The sequence below is a fragment of the Prunus mume genome, linkage group LG6 (genome assembly GCF_029339155.1).
Source record: "Prunus mume cultivar Tortuosa linkage group LG6, ASM2933915v1, whole genome shotgun sequence".
NCBI classification, from domain to species: domain Eukaryota; kingdom Viridiplantae; phylum Streptophyta; class Magnoliopsida; order Rosales; family Rosaceae; genus Prunus; species Prunus mume.
The window spans coordinates 23,336,198-23,352,718 of record NC_142703.1 but is presented as its reverse complement, the minus strand read 5'-3'; the positions used below and the strand labels follow the sequence as shown (position 1 = coordinate 23,352,718).

At 38.5% G+C, this 16,521-nt stretch overlaps 2 protein-coding genes across 2 annotated transcripts; one reads left to right on the top strand and one right to left on the bottom strand.

Annotated features, from left to right (window-relative positions):
- The first annotated feature begins 8,124 nt into the window (after nt 1-8,124).
- On the top strand, nt 8,125-12,150 carry EMB3003 (2-oxoacid dehydrogenases acyltransferase family protein). The gene is made up of 6 exons (XM_008239094.3): nt 8,125-9,208; nt 9,718-9,909; nt 10,008-10,095; nt 11,336-11,406; nt 11,522-11,605; nt 11,694-12,150. The coding sequence occupies exons 1-6, from the start codon at nt 8,345-8,347 to the stop codon at nt 11,796-11,798; spliced, it is 1,404 nt and encodes a 467-aa protein (XP_008237316.2). The 5' UTR covers nt 8,125-8,344; the 3' UTR covers nt 11,799-12,150.
- Nucleotides 12,151-12,374: 224 nt separating this feature from the next.
- On the bottom strand, nt 12,375-15,924 carry LOC103336057 (leucine-rich repeat transmembrane protein kinase family protein). Its single transcript, XM_008239093.3, has 2 exons — nt 13,078-15,924; nt 12,375-12,891 (listed from the first exon to the last, which is right to left on the bottom strand). Exons 1-2 carry the CDS (start codon nt 15,638-15,640, stop codon nt 12,584-12,586), a joined length of 2,871 nt encoding a protein of 956 aa, XP_008237315.2. The 5' UTR covers nt 15,641-15,924; the 3' UTR covers nt 12,375-12,583.
- Between the last annotated feature and the right edge of the window lie 597 nt (nt 15,925-16,521).

Genomic DNA, 16,521 nt, shown 5'->3' with positions numbered 1-16,521 from the left:
CAATTCTAGCGGCTGTATTCGTCGATCCAGTTATGGTTTTTCATCCCCTTAAAGTGCTCTAGCTATTAGTATAAGTTTCTAGGATTGATTTTGAGGTCTTAGAGATCGTTCCAAACACCCATTTAAGACTCAAAATTTGGGTTTGATCTGGTTAGCTCCGACCACTTTTTGGTCTAGGTCCAAGACCAAAAGTGACTCCTCTAGTTGTGGTGGTTCTGTTGGTATAGGTATTGGCGGGTGATTTTGAAGTTTTCTGATTGCCAGAAATTACTCAAGACACCCATGGCAGCGCTTGGGATCCGTTATGGAGGCTCTTAAGGTTCCAAAATAATTTTCATGTCGTCACGAGCACGATGGTATGCTCGGATTAGCAATAGGTTATTGTTTGACTATCGAATGAAACTTCACATATTAGGCGATATTCGAGTTTGATAGGTTCAGAAACTTTGAAAATCACCGGAACTTCCAGTCGTTCCTGTTCAATTTCCTTGGGTTTTTGAGTTGTGAAAATGGATGGGTTAGATAGAGAACATCGATACGAAACTTTTGCAACCAATTTCACTAGAATTGAACATCAGACGGTGATGAAATCGCCGTCGGAAAATTGATGCCTGAGTGCAGAGAGAGAGAGAGAGAGAGAGAGAGAGAGAGAGAGAGAGAGAGAGAGAGAGAGGTTTGTTTTAAAAATCCAACTTCAAAATATTTATGATTGTGCCACTGCATTTCCATTGACCACAACTTCGTCGTTAAAACTCCGATTTGGGCCCACTACATGTCTACGAACTCATGAGAGCGAGCTCTACTCAACAGTGCTACTCATTTCCCCAAAATCTTTCTGGATTAAAAAGTGATCGAAAAATAAATTGAATAAATGGTTAAAATTGGGTCGGGATGTCACAACTAGGGCTGGGCATGGTATGGTAAGGTATGGTATTGAACTCGTACTGCTACCGATACTGAAAATTAGAACCGGTATGGTACGATATGAGATTATCGTTTGCCAAAGTTGGTACCACACCATACGGTACCAAATCGGTATCGGTGTGAAACGGTACCATTTCGGTACCAAAATTACACAACTCAAAAATCAACCAATTCAATATTCAATAGATTTATTCACCTAATAAGTGATGCCTTATAATAGATTCAACAAATTCAATATCATTCAACAGAGAGTTGATTATCTTTGAGTTCTAAAATTGTCTTCTTTTTTATTATGAAACCTAAGGGGGAAATGCAAGGGGATAAAGGAAAAACAAAAAGAACTCTTTTTAGGCCCCATTTTCATGTTTGCAAGAAAATTCGATATGTTGCAAGTTTGATATAGTTGGTTATTTTTTAGGTATATTTATCTTTGAAACAAATGTGGTTTTGATGATGGTGATCTATGCACAATCCAAAAAAGAAGTCGACAGAGAGGAAACTAATGCTTGCATGTGTTGATCTTATTATGCCTTAGTTAAAATTGTTGACATCTAATAAAGAAATTTAGTTGAAATTGGTTATGTTTAATTTTATACATAATTTCATAAGTGGGGATATAATTTCATAATTTCAAGTATTTAATATGAACGACCCTCTAACTATTCGGTATGGCACAGTACTAACCGGTACCAAATACCTGGTACTGTTATCGTACCATACTCCCTTGATACGGTACGGTATTGTATCGAATATCTCCTCATCCCAATTGAAACGGTATGAAACCAGTTTGGTATGGTATGGTTAGTGTACGGTTTCGGTATTTCGGCTTTAGATGCCCAGCCCTAGTCACAACCTACCCCCCTTAAAGAAAATTTCATCCTCGAAATTTCGTACCTATCATTCGAAGAGGTATGGGTATTGGGCCCGCATATGCTCCTCGAGTTCCCAAGTAGCATCCTCAACGGCTTGAAATGACGGGTACTTAACTTCCCTGGTTTCCCGAACCTTATCACACCTTCTAAGGAGATAATTCCAAGAATACCCACTCACCAACTACAGATTCAACATCCTTGGACCAACTATCCGTATAATCCTTCTATCGGTATTGTGTCATTTTAGACTTTGCCAACGTCATCCTCAATACCTCTATTATTCTCTGAACAAACTCTATCTACTCCAATTTTCTTTCACCAACCTCATCATCTAGGAGCCATACAATAACTCCTGGACAAGGCCTCATTCTTGTGTACGCACAAACAATTTCTCATTACCATCCTTTTAACACTTCCCATCACAAAATCTGTCAGTGTAACGTTCTCCACTTCAGAATTCTTTCCCAAAAAAAAATCTTTACAAGCTCTGAAGTCCACAGCATAAAAGAAAAGCTTCCAGGTTCCAAGCCCCCATTCTGCCTCAAGATGCAAGCAGTCCATCAACCCATCAAATTGCTCCAATTTTCAAAACTTCTATAAGAAGAGCAGTAATCCACTGCAATAGTTTTAGTTAATAACCCAAATGAGCCCTGTGCATGACAAAAGACCGGAACATGCTACCACCTTGGATGACATAAAGGCAATCACCTTTTAGCATGCCATAATATACAAGTTTTGTTAAAATTTGTGCTGGGTATATTGATATCAATACAACCAGTATCAGCATAATCATAGCACCATCTAAAATCACAATAGTTAATACATCTGGTTAACACGAAGTCAACAATGCAAATTGTAGCTGGAAGAGAATAACTAACATAGAATGAAGGCATGGCATGAGACACCAACTCAAAATAACTCTAAGAAGAAATTTTGGTTGTTTTCGTCAGCTCCCCATGTTGTTGATGTCTTGGATTGGAGAAATCCATGATATCTATTTGCAATATAAGGAAATATCAGGATAAATTTAACGGGGACCTCCAAGAGGATTTTCCTAGAACTTCTACTGATATTCGATACCTCATCATCTACTGCACCCAGTGCAACATTTTTCTTTTTCTTTTTCAGATGCTTAATCTAATTAAAAATCATACAAATTAGACAAACTAAACATAGAGAATGCTATATGTAATAAAAATGCAGTCTGCTACAAACATCAAATTCAAGGTGAGTGAATTATTGTGTAATGCAACACGTAACTTCAAAAATTCAACTGGCATGTCCACCGTCCCCCACTCCACCAACCTTTCCTCCCGTCTTAAAAGAAATCCTTCACCAAACCTAGTTCCTAGTCATTCAAATTTTCAACAGGTACACCTCCCTAAGAGAAGTTTGAAAAAAAAAATTAAAAACATCCCATAAATAATTAAAATAAAATTGTTACGAGTTGCTAACTCCACGACACAGTGCTACTCCTCAAATGCTATATGATATTTCTCTTAACACAAACACAAGGACAAATGAAAAGGTACTGCCTACCAAACCTCTCTATTATAATAAACTTGCAATTGAACGTCAAGGACACTTTTCAGCACCAGCATGAAAGCCAAAGAAATAACACATGTAATCCCACAGTTCCCTGGGCACTGAACAATAAAAATGTAAATGATACACGGTTAATTTTAGCTCTTACACATAGCATCTATTAACACTAACCAGAAGCTTCCCATTTTCATCAAGTAATCATCAAAACTTTCTAATGAGCACTATCCAAATAAAAAAGTTGGGGGGATGTGCATGAGCAGTCCCCTCTTGGGGCAGAGTCTCTCCATTTTCAAAATTTCAACCTGTCGAAACACAGAATAATAGTCCAACTGCAACACACACAAAAGCACACAGTTTACCGGATAGGCCTCCGGCCTTAAATTCAACCCTACATGGGAGCAATTCTAAGGAAGACTTCAGTTTATAACCGAAATGAAGTTCAACGGAAATTAAACAAATAGAAATGCCCTATAGAAGTTCAGGGCGTGAAAGTACAATTCTTGGCTCCGTTGCTGGGCTTAGATCAAGCTATTGCTTGGGGGCCCAAAACAGAAAATCGTAAGAGAATTAAACCAAATTTCCACATACTTGCCCCACTGTTTGTAAAACGATGCCAAAGCATGCAATTAAAACCATTTATGTACAATCGCAAAAAATTCTAACCCGTCATAACCACACACACATTTTAACCACAACCATTCAGTAAAACTGAAATATAATCAAGCATTTAATCTCACCTCGACTGGGCTTCAAGCCCATCAACATATTCAAAGCCAAACTCAATCAAAGTAATAGTATAATTCGAAGCTGCACCTAGGTGAAACCTCAGGCTACCTACGTACCCGTTAGTGAGGGATCAAGCCACACGTAGTTCTTATACCAACAATCACGATTCAAATAACATACAATTATTTTCAGTAATACTAACAAGTTAATTCTAAAATCATCTTTTTCTCTTTTATTAAAATCACAATATCTCCACCCATGAACCAAACCCATTTTTCTTTACTCACTCCGTTCTTAAGACTCATAACCCAACAACCCTTTCCCTCTAACAATTCACATATGCTAAGCATAATTCTCTTAAACATTAATCTTTTTCCCGATATGGTATAATAATCATTTTCCCTCTTTCCATTACTTTACTACATGCCGGAGAGTCCAGCACCACGAGTAGTAAAGTAATAATAACCAAAGTATCCGGATCCTCTACCACACGCTGGAAAAATTCAACGCCATGTGTGGTAAAATAACCAGTATCCAAGTGAGCACACAAGCCGGAAAATCCAGCGCCACGTGTGGCCCAACAAAACCATGTTCTACATGCGCAAACTGCTTTATCACACGCCGGAAAATCCAACACCACATGTGATAAAATACTATCAACCAAGTGAGTCCACAAGCCGAAAAATCCAACACCACGTATGATCAAGGATTAAAATATCGGCCGTGCAACGGGCCTCCAATTTAAAGATATTTCAGGGGGATATATCGTTATAGTTTTTAGTATCGGGAAAAAAATCAACAAAAGACAGATATAGGAATTAAAACACATAATTTTGGTGTAAAACTTTCATAGATGTTATGTACATTATCAATGAATGTATTGAACAAATAAAACTCAAAATTTACTAATAATAAAATATACATATGATGAAGTATAAGTGGTATGTAATGCTTATTAATGAAAAGTTTGAAAATAAAATGTTGATTAGAATGAATAAATCGTGCATAAATCCATAGTTTGTTTAAACATTGGATTACAATTTAGATAAGTGTCCATCTACATAAATGAAGAGCTTCGATGAGGTTCAAACAATGAGGAACAACCATCTAGATTCATATAATAGTCATACCAAGTCATGTAACCCAAGTAGTTTGTAAGCCATGTTTGATCATGGTGCATATAGGTCTCTCTTGAGCTCCCTACTGTCCTCTCATATATAGGATAGTTAGGATTAACCCAACTAATAGGTCCATAATATGTTTCATCATCTTGAGCTCCATAACTAATTCCACTATAATCAGACATGACATAACCATAGCCATCATAAAATTCATTTGAGTTAGCACTAGGTACAAGGTGAATGCGGGGAAGAGGGAGACAAGGGCGGCCAAATGACGGAAAACTTCCAAGGAGGAAGCCAGTTGACAAGGGCTGATGAGAGGTGTTGAGCATCAAGAGCGGCAGCAGAAGTTTGGGAAAAAGAAAAAAGAAATTTATATAAATATGAAATTAACAACCAGTGTGACAACTTTAACAATGAGCAAACAAATAAAGAAAGCCTTAGAGGAAGTAATGATTCAATACCCTTCTAGTGCCCCGTGGACCATAGAGAAGCAAACCCCGATGCCATTGAATGAAAACCCATAACCCATTTAATAAGATATCGGTTCCTGATTAGGACTATGGTGGAGGATACCAAGTGTTTGATGTTACATAGCATATCCATTGAACTGCTAATGGAGTCGCCCATCATATTGCCTGCTTTGCTATTCACATTGGAGCTTCTTTATCTTGATTTGAAGAACCTCCAAACTTTATTTCTGATGTATTGTTAAAGGATTGTAACCAATAGTTTTTACGAGTACGATCCTTGGGGGCGAGGGGTACTCTATCATGGGTAAGGTTCCTTCTCATGCTTGTGGTTGAGAGGATAAGCTACTTGATGACCGATTATGCATAGAGCGGCTTGCCTAATCCCTGATGACATATACGAGTATTTGTAATTGGTTTTACTCTTCATTTTATCAGTAAAATATTATTACTACTTCTTAGAAAAATAAAAAATAAAGTTCGGGAGATGTTTGCTATTGTAAAACACTCATCTTTCACCGTAATAAATAAGAAAATAAAAAAGAAGAAATGTTTTATATCATCATATGATAAATTCACCAACCTTTCTCCCTTTTTATTATGGGAAATTTGCATAAATATCACCTAAACTTTTAGTCTTGTGCACAATTATCACCTAGACTTTTAATTTTTACTATTAACCACCTGAACTATGTAAAGTATTCCAATTTACCATCTACGTTTAACTCCACTAAAGGGCATGTTTATTAAAGGGGAACGGAATATAAGGAATGGGAGTGATTCCTATTCCAAGGTACTCCTATGCTTACTAACAATTAGGGATGTGCACAGTCTGGTTCTCACCTCAAATTAGAACCGAACCGTATTATTTAACAGTTCGATTCAAGCAATTTTTTTTAACCGTTTGGCGATTCCTTTCGGTTTTGACCAATTTCGATTTTGAACCAGATTAGTATTTTATTACTTTTTTTTTAATTTTTTTCAAGTTTTTTTATTAAAGAAATAAAATCATAATAAATAAGTTATTTTTTGGGTTTGAAAATTAACAAATGATCCAATTCGTACATTGAGAAATTTTTTGAAGTTGAACTTGAAAAAATATTAATTATAAAATAAAAAATATAGCATTGGATTTTAAAAATTTGTGAAAAAAATAAAATTAAAAAATACAACAGGTCTGGTTCGGTTTGGTGCGGTGTGAAACTGAACCAAAATCGATTGGAACCGATTTGGTCCATTCTGGTCTAATTGGTTGACTTTTTGGTCAATTAGTTTTTTTCTCAATTTTTTCAGTCGGTCCGATTCGGTGTTTCGGTTTTCCGGTCCCGATGTCCACCCCTACTAACAATCCAGGAATCAAAAAAAGTGTGGACCCCATATAAAATCAATTATCACATTACTCATAGGGTAATGATTTCCCAACTCCAATTTTATCCATTTACACTTTTTTTTTAGTTATAAAATGGAGTGTAAGTGGATAAAATTGAAGTAGGGAAATCACCACTCTACTCATATTAAGGGAATCAGATTACTGAAGGGGGGATGTGGGATTGGAGATGGGTGAAATGGAATTCAACATTTTCATGCCAAAACTACCCTCATATTTTTACTACTAACACAAAAATACCCTTGTGTTTTGTGTGTGGTGTGCCTCCTCGAGTCCTCGCTGGGATTGGGTTCATGCTCTCTCTCTCTCTCTCTCTCTCATATCGCCATATTCTTCTTCTTCTTCCATTTCATATCTCGTTTTTTTTTCCTAACCAAAGTTTCAAATCTCCTTTTTTTTTTTTTTTTTTTTTGCTATTAGTTTTATTACCATAAAGTTGGTTTATTGTTAATGTGTTTTTTTAAAAATTCATCTGAAAAATTATGTAACAAGTTGAACAAAATAAAAATGGTTTTGTACAAGGGAATTTTGGTAATCAAATTGGTTTTGACGATTCCTGACAATAGTAAACGGTTTTAATGGAAATCAGTTTTATTTCATTCCAATTTCTGACAGTTAGTAAACAATTAATTAGAATGCATGACTTTGATTCCCATTTAACATGATTCCTGCTTAACCTGATTCCTGGTTACTCCGATTCCTATTTATCCCGCTTCCTAATTAATAAACATGCCCTAAAGTTTTCGTTAAGTCAAATCACATGATGTATGCATACGACATTTTTTTGAAAGGCACTTTCGTAAGTATGTAACTAACAAAACTTAAAAAAAAAAAATTAATTTATTAAAAGAAACAAACAAACCAACTTAATTATCTGACACCTTCCCCGCCCCATTTCAACACATTTCTCCTATACTTAACAGAATCTTTAAATATTTAATAGAGTTAGACGTAGGTGGTAAATTATAATATTTTGCATAATTTAGATGGTTAATAATAAAAATTAAAAATCTATGTGGTAATTGTGCACAAAACTAAAAGTTCAGGTGGTATTTATGCAAATTTCCGAATTATTATTTAAAAGTTTACAAAAACGAAGCAGAACGAAGGCACCTCATCACATTCACCGGTGAAGTAGTTGGAACCTCCGCCATCGTTTCGATGCATTCGAGAAAGACACTCAAATGACAAGTATGACATACCCACAAACCAACACTCCCCATTAATTTGAAACCAAGGACCCTGTGAGCTTCTCTTCTCTCTCTCTCTCTCTCTCTCTCTCACTGACAGCCTATACCAATGGCTCGCCTTCTCAACACCTCCTTCCTCCCCAGCTCTCAAACCCTCCGCCGGAGCCCTAGTTCCTCTGCGCCGGCTCTAATTTCCGGGCGCCGGAGCAGGCTTCAAGTCCAGGCAAAGATTCGCGAGATCTTCATGCCGGCGCTGAGCTCTACCATGACTGAGGGCAAGATCGTGTCTTGGGTCAAGTCCGAGGGCGACAAGCTCTCCAAGGGCGAGAGCGTCGTCGTCGTCGAGTCCGATAAGGCCGACATGGACGTTGAGACTTTCTACGACGGTTACTTGGCCTCAATTATGGTCGAGGAAGGCGGCGTCGCCGCCGTCGGTTCAGCTATCGCGCTATTGGCTGAGACCGAAGAGGAGATCGCCGAGGCCAAGGCAAAGGCCAGTTCTTCATCAGCAGCACCAACAGCGGCTCCAGCTGCAGCAACTCCAGAGCCGCAACCGGAGAAAATTCCGGATAATGTAGGTCCCGCGGTGGTCCCTAAGGCGGCGGCTGTGGCGGCGGTGTCTTCGACTCACCCCGCATCTGAGGGAGGAAAGAGAATCGTGGCATCGCCGTATGCGAAGAAGCTGGCAAAGGAGTTGAAGTTGGATTTGGGGGCAGTGGTGGGAACTGGGCCATTGGGGAGGATTGTGGCTAAGGATGTGGAAGCTTTTGCTGCTCAGGTGACGGAGGTCGCTCCTGAACCAAGCGTTCGGAAGTCGGCGGCTGCTGAGGCGGGGATTGAGTTGGGGACGGTGGTGCCTTTTACAACAATGCAGGGGGCTGTAAGTAGGAACATGCTTGAGAGTCTCTCAGTGCCTACTTTCAGAGTGGGATACACTATCACCACTGATGCTCTGGATGCTCTGTACAAAAAGGTAACACTGGGTGAAATATAAACATTGCGCATTCTCAAATAAAGATGCGGATTTCTAATTGGGATTTTGGTAGTTTAAAATTCAAATTCAGTGTTCATTACATTTGCATACTGCTTCATAAAGATTTCATGCTTTGCACTGAAAGTATGGGGTAATTTGGGTTCCAACATTTTCCATGGTTTGCTTGATTAAACTTGAGCCTCTTCTTGATAATTTGACATTTCCATGAAAAAGAGATTTCTTTTTCCACCATTTAAATGCAAACTATTGTAGTCCATAGTATGTGCTTGCTTCCTTACTAAGGTAGCATTTTTTTACGAGAATGTGGCTTACTGTTTGAGTGTTCTGAATCAGGATTGTAGATTGATAAGTTAATTCTACCATGTCATTCTGTTCTGATCGAGAATGTGGCTTACTGTTTGAGCACTCTGAATCAGGATTGTAGATTGATAAATTAATGCTACCATGTCATTCTGTTCTGATGAGTGGATGTTATAATTTACTTCTAGATCAAGTCAAAGGGAGTTACCATGACAGCATTGCTTGCGAAGGCGACAGCACTTGCGTTGGTTAAACATCCTGTCGTCAACTCTGGCTGTAGGGATGGTAAGAGCTTTACCTATAATAGCAGCATTAATATTGCAGTGGCAGTGGCAATCGATGGTGGGTTGATTACACCAGTGCTTCAGGATGCAGACAAGGTTTGTGCCTTTAAATGTCCCATCCTTTACAGTGTTGGTTTCTTTTGTTTTGGGAAGGTGGTTGGTGGTCCTGATGCTAGAAATATTTAATGGGTCAGGTTGACATATATTCATTGTCAAGAAAGTGGAAGGAGTTAGTTGATAAGGCCAGGGCTAAGCAGCTGCAACCTCATGAATACAATACAGGTACTACTATTTTGCCCATTACATTGTCATGTTCTGTTTTAACAAAAACCGTGTTTTTCTGTTACTTGCAAAATGAAAGACCTTTGCATGTGAAAAGCTTTTAAAACTTTTATAATATGCTTCAAAATGCATGATAATTTCTATCAAATTTATTACGTGGGAAGACAGTTGTTTACTATCTCATTTGATGTAATTGATATGAAAGAAATTAATTTCACTTGGACAATAGAGAAATTTATATGCACTGATGTTCCATTTGATTTTATTTTTTTGGGTGTATTCTTACTGCATGATCCAAACAAGGATTAAGTTGCCCATAAGTTCTCATCCATTAAATCAACAGCACATCTGGAATTATATCCAGACTTAAGTCTAGAGGATGTCAATAATTTTCCCTTCCAGAACTTTTAATTATTTAGCTAAAGTATGATAAAGACTAACTAATGAGAACAAATTGAGCATTGTTCATGCAGTTATGTGTCTGTTTAACCCAAGCAACAATGCCCAGACATGGTCATTGCATGTTAGCAGTCTCATGTTCTCCTTAACTTGTATAATTAGGTTGGCACATAGGTTCCTCCAGTTCTCAAATTAATACCCACCGGTTTTGTAAGTGGGTTCAATTTGATGCTCCAACTCAATCTTGGCTCTTTGAGGTCTCAACTTTTGTTCGACTCCAAGATTGACAAAGAAGCTTTGGCTGCGATAGTAGAATTCTCCCTCATTGTCTTTCTTTTTAATTCAGAGCATCAGTTCAGTGAGGATGCACATTAGAGCAACAGTGTCTAAAGGTTTTCTCCGTGGTACAATTTTGCGTGGTTGCATTCTAAGGGTCTGACCCTTAAGTTTTAGTCTGCCTTATATTAGGCATGAAGAGAAATCCAGTATGCTGGAGTACCTGTGTCTGGTTTTGGGCAATTCAGGGCTTCTGCCATTCTTCTTCCTAATTTTACTTTTTAAGTTTTGGTGTATGAACCTTAGTTGATGGCTTCTGGGATATAATGATCATTCAATCATATCGATTTTGGATCCATCACTACTGAACTTGTGGCAATTATAAAAGTTTTTATGCTATGTAGTGAAGGCAGTTAGAAATTTTACAACATTACCTGTATGCCTACATGGTTACTTTTCTATTATGCACTTACAGGATCTTTTATACTTGTTTTATTGACGTTCAAACAAGTGGCCATACTTTCTATGTCTGATTCAGTAGAATAACTGTTTTCTGTTTTTGTAGGTACTTTCACTGTCTCTAATCTTGGGATGTTTGGTGTTGATCGGTTTGATGCTATTCTGCCACCTGGAACTGTAAGCGTCACTTTTTATGCTTTCCTCCTGCTTGATTATCTATTAGAGATTGAAGATGTATGTGTTCAATCGGTGGTTTTTAATATTTGAGGGTTTCTGGTTTCAATTTCCACAGGGAGCAATTATGGCTGTTGGAGCATCTCAGCCTACTGTTGTGGGTACTAAGGATGGTCGGATTGGTATGAAGAACCAAATGCAGGTAACATATTCAAAAGTTTTACTTAATTTGTACAATAAATTAAAGTTAACTAGAAAATCTAATTCTTGCAACATGCAATTATTTACAGGTAAATGTTACTGCTGATCATCGTATAATTTATGGTGCTGATCTTGCTTCATTCTTGCAAACGTTGGCAAAGATTATTGAGGACCCCAAAGATCTTACCTTCTAGTCACTGACATGTCCTGGCACCAACGGATGCCCCTTGTCTATCACATTGTCAGGGATTTTCCTCTATGTGATCCTGTCAGTCATATTTCTATGATTGTTAATCAGTTAGCTTTGGCGGGATACTTGGTCAATTTAATGAAGAATAGGAAAAGAATTTTGAATATAAATGCATATTGAGTTTTAGTTTTAGTTCGTCAAAGGTTGTCATGAATTCCGGCTGGCCGTTTATTGTATTAGTCTTTTTTGTTTTCGTTTCTTCTGTTGGCTATAGCACGAAAACCGGTTGTTGAGGGTTGTAACAGTATGTATGGGTCGATTGAATGAAATTTACAGCTTAAGCATTTAACATCAAATGTATTGCTAGTCAAATCCATTTGCAAAGCACACTCATGAAGTGATTAGTTATAATTTCCTATTTATTTTTAATAAAATTTGCCCTTAGAGCTCTGCTGGAAATTAGTTATTGCGTTTGAATATTGAACTTCTTACTAATTGCCTGACCAGCATAAAGCCAACCTCTCAAAGCATTCATGGAGGAAATGCTGTTCCGGCAGGAACTTGAGTTTTGGTCTTCTAGTTGAAGTGGGAAAGCATAAATTTATTTCAGTTCAGTAAATAATTTTTCTATATTTTACATACATTTTACTTCTATAGTTGCACATAAGCTTTTCACAACATCATGGCACTACTAATATTCTAGTAGTAGTAGGAACACACCAAAACTCGGGTTTCATCTTAGGCATGAAATTGCTGTTTAATACTGACTCTCTCACGGCGCTTAAAACTTTATCTTGCATTCAGCAGCATCCTAAGAACAATCTTCATTCTCGGCCTTGCTTCTGGTGATACAATAACACAAGCAAGAGCGATTTTCAGGACCGCAAGCATCTGGCTTCGGACGGCAGTTGATGTCCTGCTGATACTGTAATCAAGAAGGTGATCCCATTTTTCTTGCTGCAATGAGTTATTTAAGACCCACTTGGCCAACTCAACCCCCTCACTAACTGCTGGTTTTCCGGTCAGCAATTCCAGCAGAATGACCCCAAAGCTATAGACGTTCCCGGCCATTGTTACCCGCATAGTGTATGCATACTCTGCCACCACAAAAAAAGAGAACATTTAGACACAATCACTGATTTTTATATCCACCAAATTACTGAAGTACAAGGCAATAAAGAACTTAAAACATATCTAAGGAGAAAACAAAGCCAGTAAACTGAGAAGTCAGGAATGACAAACAATTTTATGTTACTGCAAGGTGAAGTCACAGAATTGCTGACCTGGAGGAATGTAGCCAACAGAACCAGCAATAGTAGAAAGGCTTCCAGTGCTCTTTGAGGGATCAATCACCTTACAGAGCTCAGCTTCTCCAATCAGAGGCTCCTTGAGGGACTTCAGCAAAATGCTTCGGCTTGACAGGTCGAGGAGGAGTATTGGATGTGGGGTGCACCCATGAAGAAACGCAAGACCTTGAGCTACTCCAACCGCAACACTGTATCTGCTTGCCCAGTCCATGTCATCACCTGAGCTACCGCGAAGAACATCACAAAGGGTTCCTTTTGAAGCAAATTCATAGAAGAGATACGCACTGTCAACAGTCAAAACATATGCCAAAGGAGTCATGACATTGGAATTGCTAAGTTTCCCAAAGACCTCTAAATCGTTTGCGAATCTATCATGGCTGCCCAATTGAAATATCTTGTCACTCCAGTTAAGCTTCTTGACAAAGTAGCTTGATCCAGACGGCATGATGGCTTTGTAGTAAGTTGAAAACCTAGTCTTCAGCACAATGTTTGACTGGTCAGAAACTGCTTCCATTGCTTTAGTGAAATCGATATTTGATCTGTGAATACCATTTGCAGTTAAGAGATTGCCTTGGAGGACCTCAGGAACAGAAGGATCTTCCGCTGATTGTGGTTGTTCATCGTTAACCCTGATTGTGGTTTGTCGTGATAGTGATATAGCAATGATGGTGATCCCTCCAACAGCAAAAACAGCTGCTACAACTGCAAGAACAATTGTCAGTGCAATTGGTTTTCCCTTCTTTTTCGATTCCGGTGGTGACGTGCTTGGTGTCGTAGAGTTAGTCAAACCCTCATTTCCACTTGCGTTGACGAGGACCAAAGAATTAAATTTTGGAATTTCTCCAGATAGCTGATTGTTGGAAAGTAACAACTGCGTCAAGGCTCCCAATTGCGTCAAAAATGCGGGTATCCTACCAGAGAATTTGTTATTTGAGAGATCCAGAATTTCTAATCCCGTGAGCCTGGAAAGAGTTATCGGAATCGGTCCTTTGAAAAGATTGCTGCTGAGATTCAAAGCAATCTGCAAAGTAGTTGGCATGCTTGGAATGTCACCGCTCAAGTGATTTTGTCCAAGTTGGAGTTCCATCAGAGAAATCATGGAGACAATATTTTCCGGTATCGAACCACTGAGATTGTTGCCTTGTAAATTCATGTTAACGAGATTCTTCAAGCTTGCAACCGAAGGTGGTATTGAACCATTCAGAGAATTCCAGCTGATATTTAGAATCGACAAATTCGACAATTGAGTAATTTGAATTGGGATTTCACCAGCCAACTTGTTAAATTGAAGTTTCAAGACTTGAAGATGGCCAAGGTTACCCAACTCCACTGGCAAAGCCCCAGACAGCTGATTCTGAGCCAAATTCAACAGTGCCAAACTCTGGCAAGAACCCAATTCAGGAGGAATCGTTCCATTCAAGCTATTGTTTTCCATCTCCAAGTATGTCAACTTTTGATTCATTGCAATTTTTGCAGAAGGGATCTTCCCATTGAGTGAATTGCTTCCCAATCTCAGTCTGACCAAGCTCTGAGATAGAGCTGTCGGTATCGATCCGTTTAACCTATTATTGGACAAATCCACAGTCTGCAGATTCAATGGAGACAAAAGGTCCGATGGAATCGACCCACTTAAGGTATTATAGCTTAGGTCCAAATTTCTCAGATATTCTGTAATTCCCGCAGGAATTGAACCATTGAATTTGTTAGAATTTGCAGCAAAACGGGTAAGGCTTGTGATTTTGGAAAGGCTTTGTGGGATTTCACCAGATAAATCATTGGACGACAGAATCAAAACCTCCAACTTGGAGAGCTCTCCAATTGCACCAGGAACGGACCCAGAAATTTTATTTGCACTAAAATCAATCAGAGTCAAATTGCGGTAGCCCACAATATCAACAGGGATTATGCCATGAAACTTATTCATAGAAAGCTGAAGCTCCTTCAAGACCTTGGATTTTCCAAGACGGGTAGGAACAGAGCCAGTGAAATTGTTCAAGCTAAGGTTCAAACTTCTGAGCCCAACTAACCCATCTAACTCTAAATCAATGGCTCCACTCAACCTATTATGAGACAAGTCTAAGAACTCCAACCCAGCAAAACCAACAAATAGAGGCAAAGAACCCTCCAAATTGTTATAGCTAAAATTGAGTAGCTTTAGCTCATGAAGTTTTCCACAATCTGAGAGAAACTTAGATGGGATTTTGCTCAGACGATTGCCTGAAACATCAAGATTCTGCAAGGACTCAATCTGGCAAACAAGGGGCAGAAAATCTGAGGAAGATAGAAAAACCCCAGATAAGGAAATTTTGATAACAGATGAATTGGAAGGGGAATTGCAGCTAACTCCTTTCCACAAACATGGGTTTGGCTCTTTGTTGATATCCCATGAAATACTAGTGACATTTAGACTCTTGGAGAGATTGATCATAGTGGTTTTTTGGTTTGAGGATAGTTGAGAAAACACCATAGGGCAGAAAAACAAGGAGAAGAAGAAATAAAAATAGGAGAGAAGCGAGGTGGTGCTGCCATACCTGGTCATTTCAGCTGTGTGCCAAAGTAAAGACTCTTTGTCACTTCAATTTTCTATACCAAAGAAGGCACGTGAGGTAGATTTTGTATATAATTTATGTGATTTCAGGGGGAGGAGGAGACAGAAGAAAGAAGGTAGCCAGAGAGCATAGAATGAGAGTAGATGGCTTAAAATATAGAGGGATTTAAGGTAAAAGAGAATGACACAGAGATGTTTGTGTTAGTTTTGTGTGGTTTTGGGGAAATGGAAATTTGCGGGAATGGGAAAGGAAAGAAAATGTTGGGAGTGGAGTTGACTTGACTGCTGGGTCTCAACAAAGACTAAGACTTCGAGACTCAGACTAAAAAATGAGTGGCCAGTGTGGAGCCCATGCTTGACTACTAAGCTTGTTCAAAAACGCGTAAAATGGAAAAGAACAAAAAAGAGAAAAAAGAACGAAGACTAGAAAATTGTGAACAAACAGAGACAGGGGAGGGAGTTTCATCTTTTTAATTTTTAATTTTTTGTGCCGTTTCCACTCAAAATCGTTTGTTTGTGGAAATTTTTTTAGTTTCATGAGACAAGACAAGTGCCCCCTTGAATGATCTGATCATGCCGTGAATGATCCGTTGGTCTTTGCTTGACCGGGTTTGTTTGTGTGCACAAGAAAAAGACTGACCTCCATCTGCCGTTGTTTCCACGTTCAACGATACTAGGCGCCAACGAGTTTCCTTGCTGATTGTATTGGTTGTTGTTTTTTCCACAAGTTGTCCAATGTCACGCACACGTGTCGGTTAGGACAGTGTGCTCGTAGTCGTACTCTTATATTCAAGTTTGAATTCTCTTCTTCATACATTAAATTAATTTAGAGTAGTTTAGATTGTATTAAAGAAGAAACATTGTCTAATGTC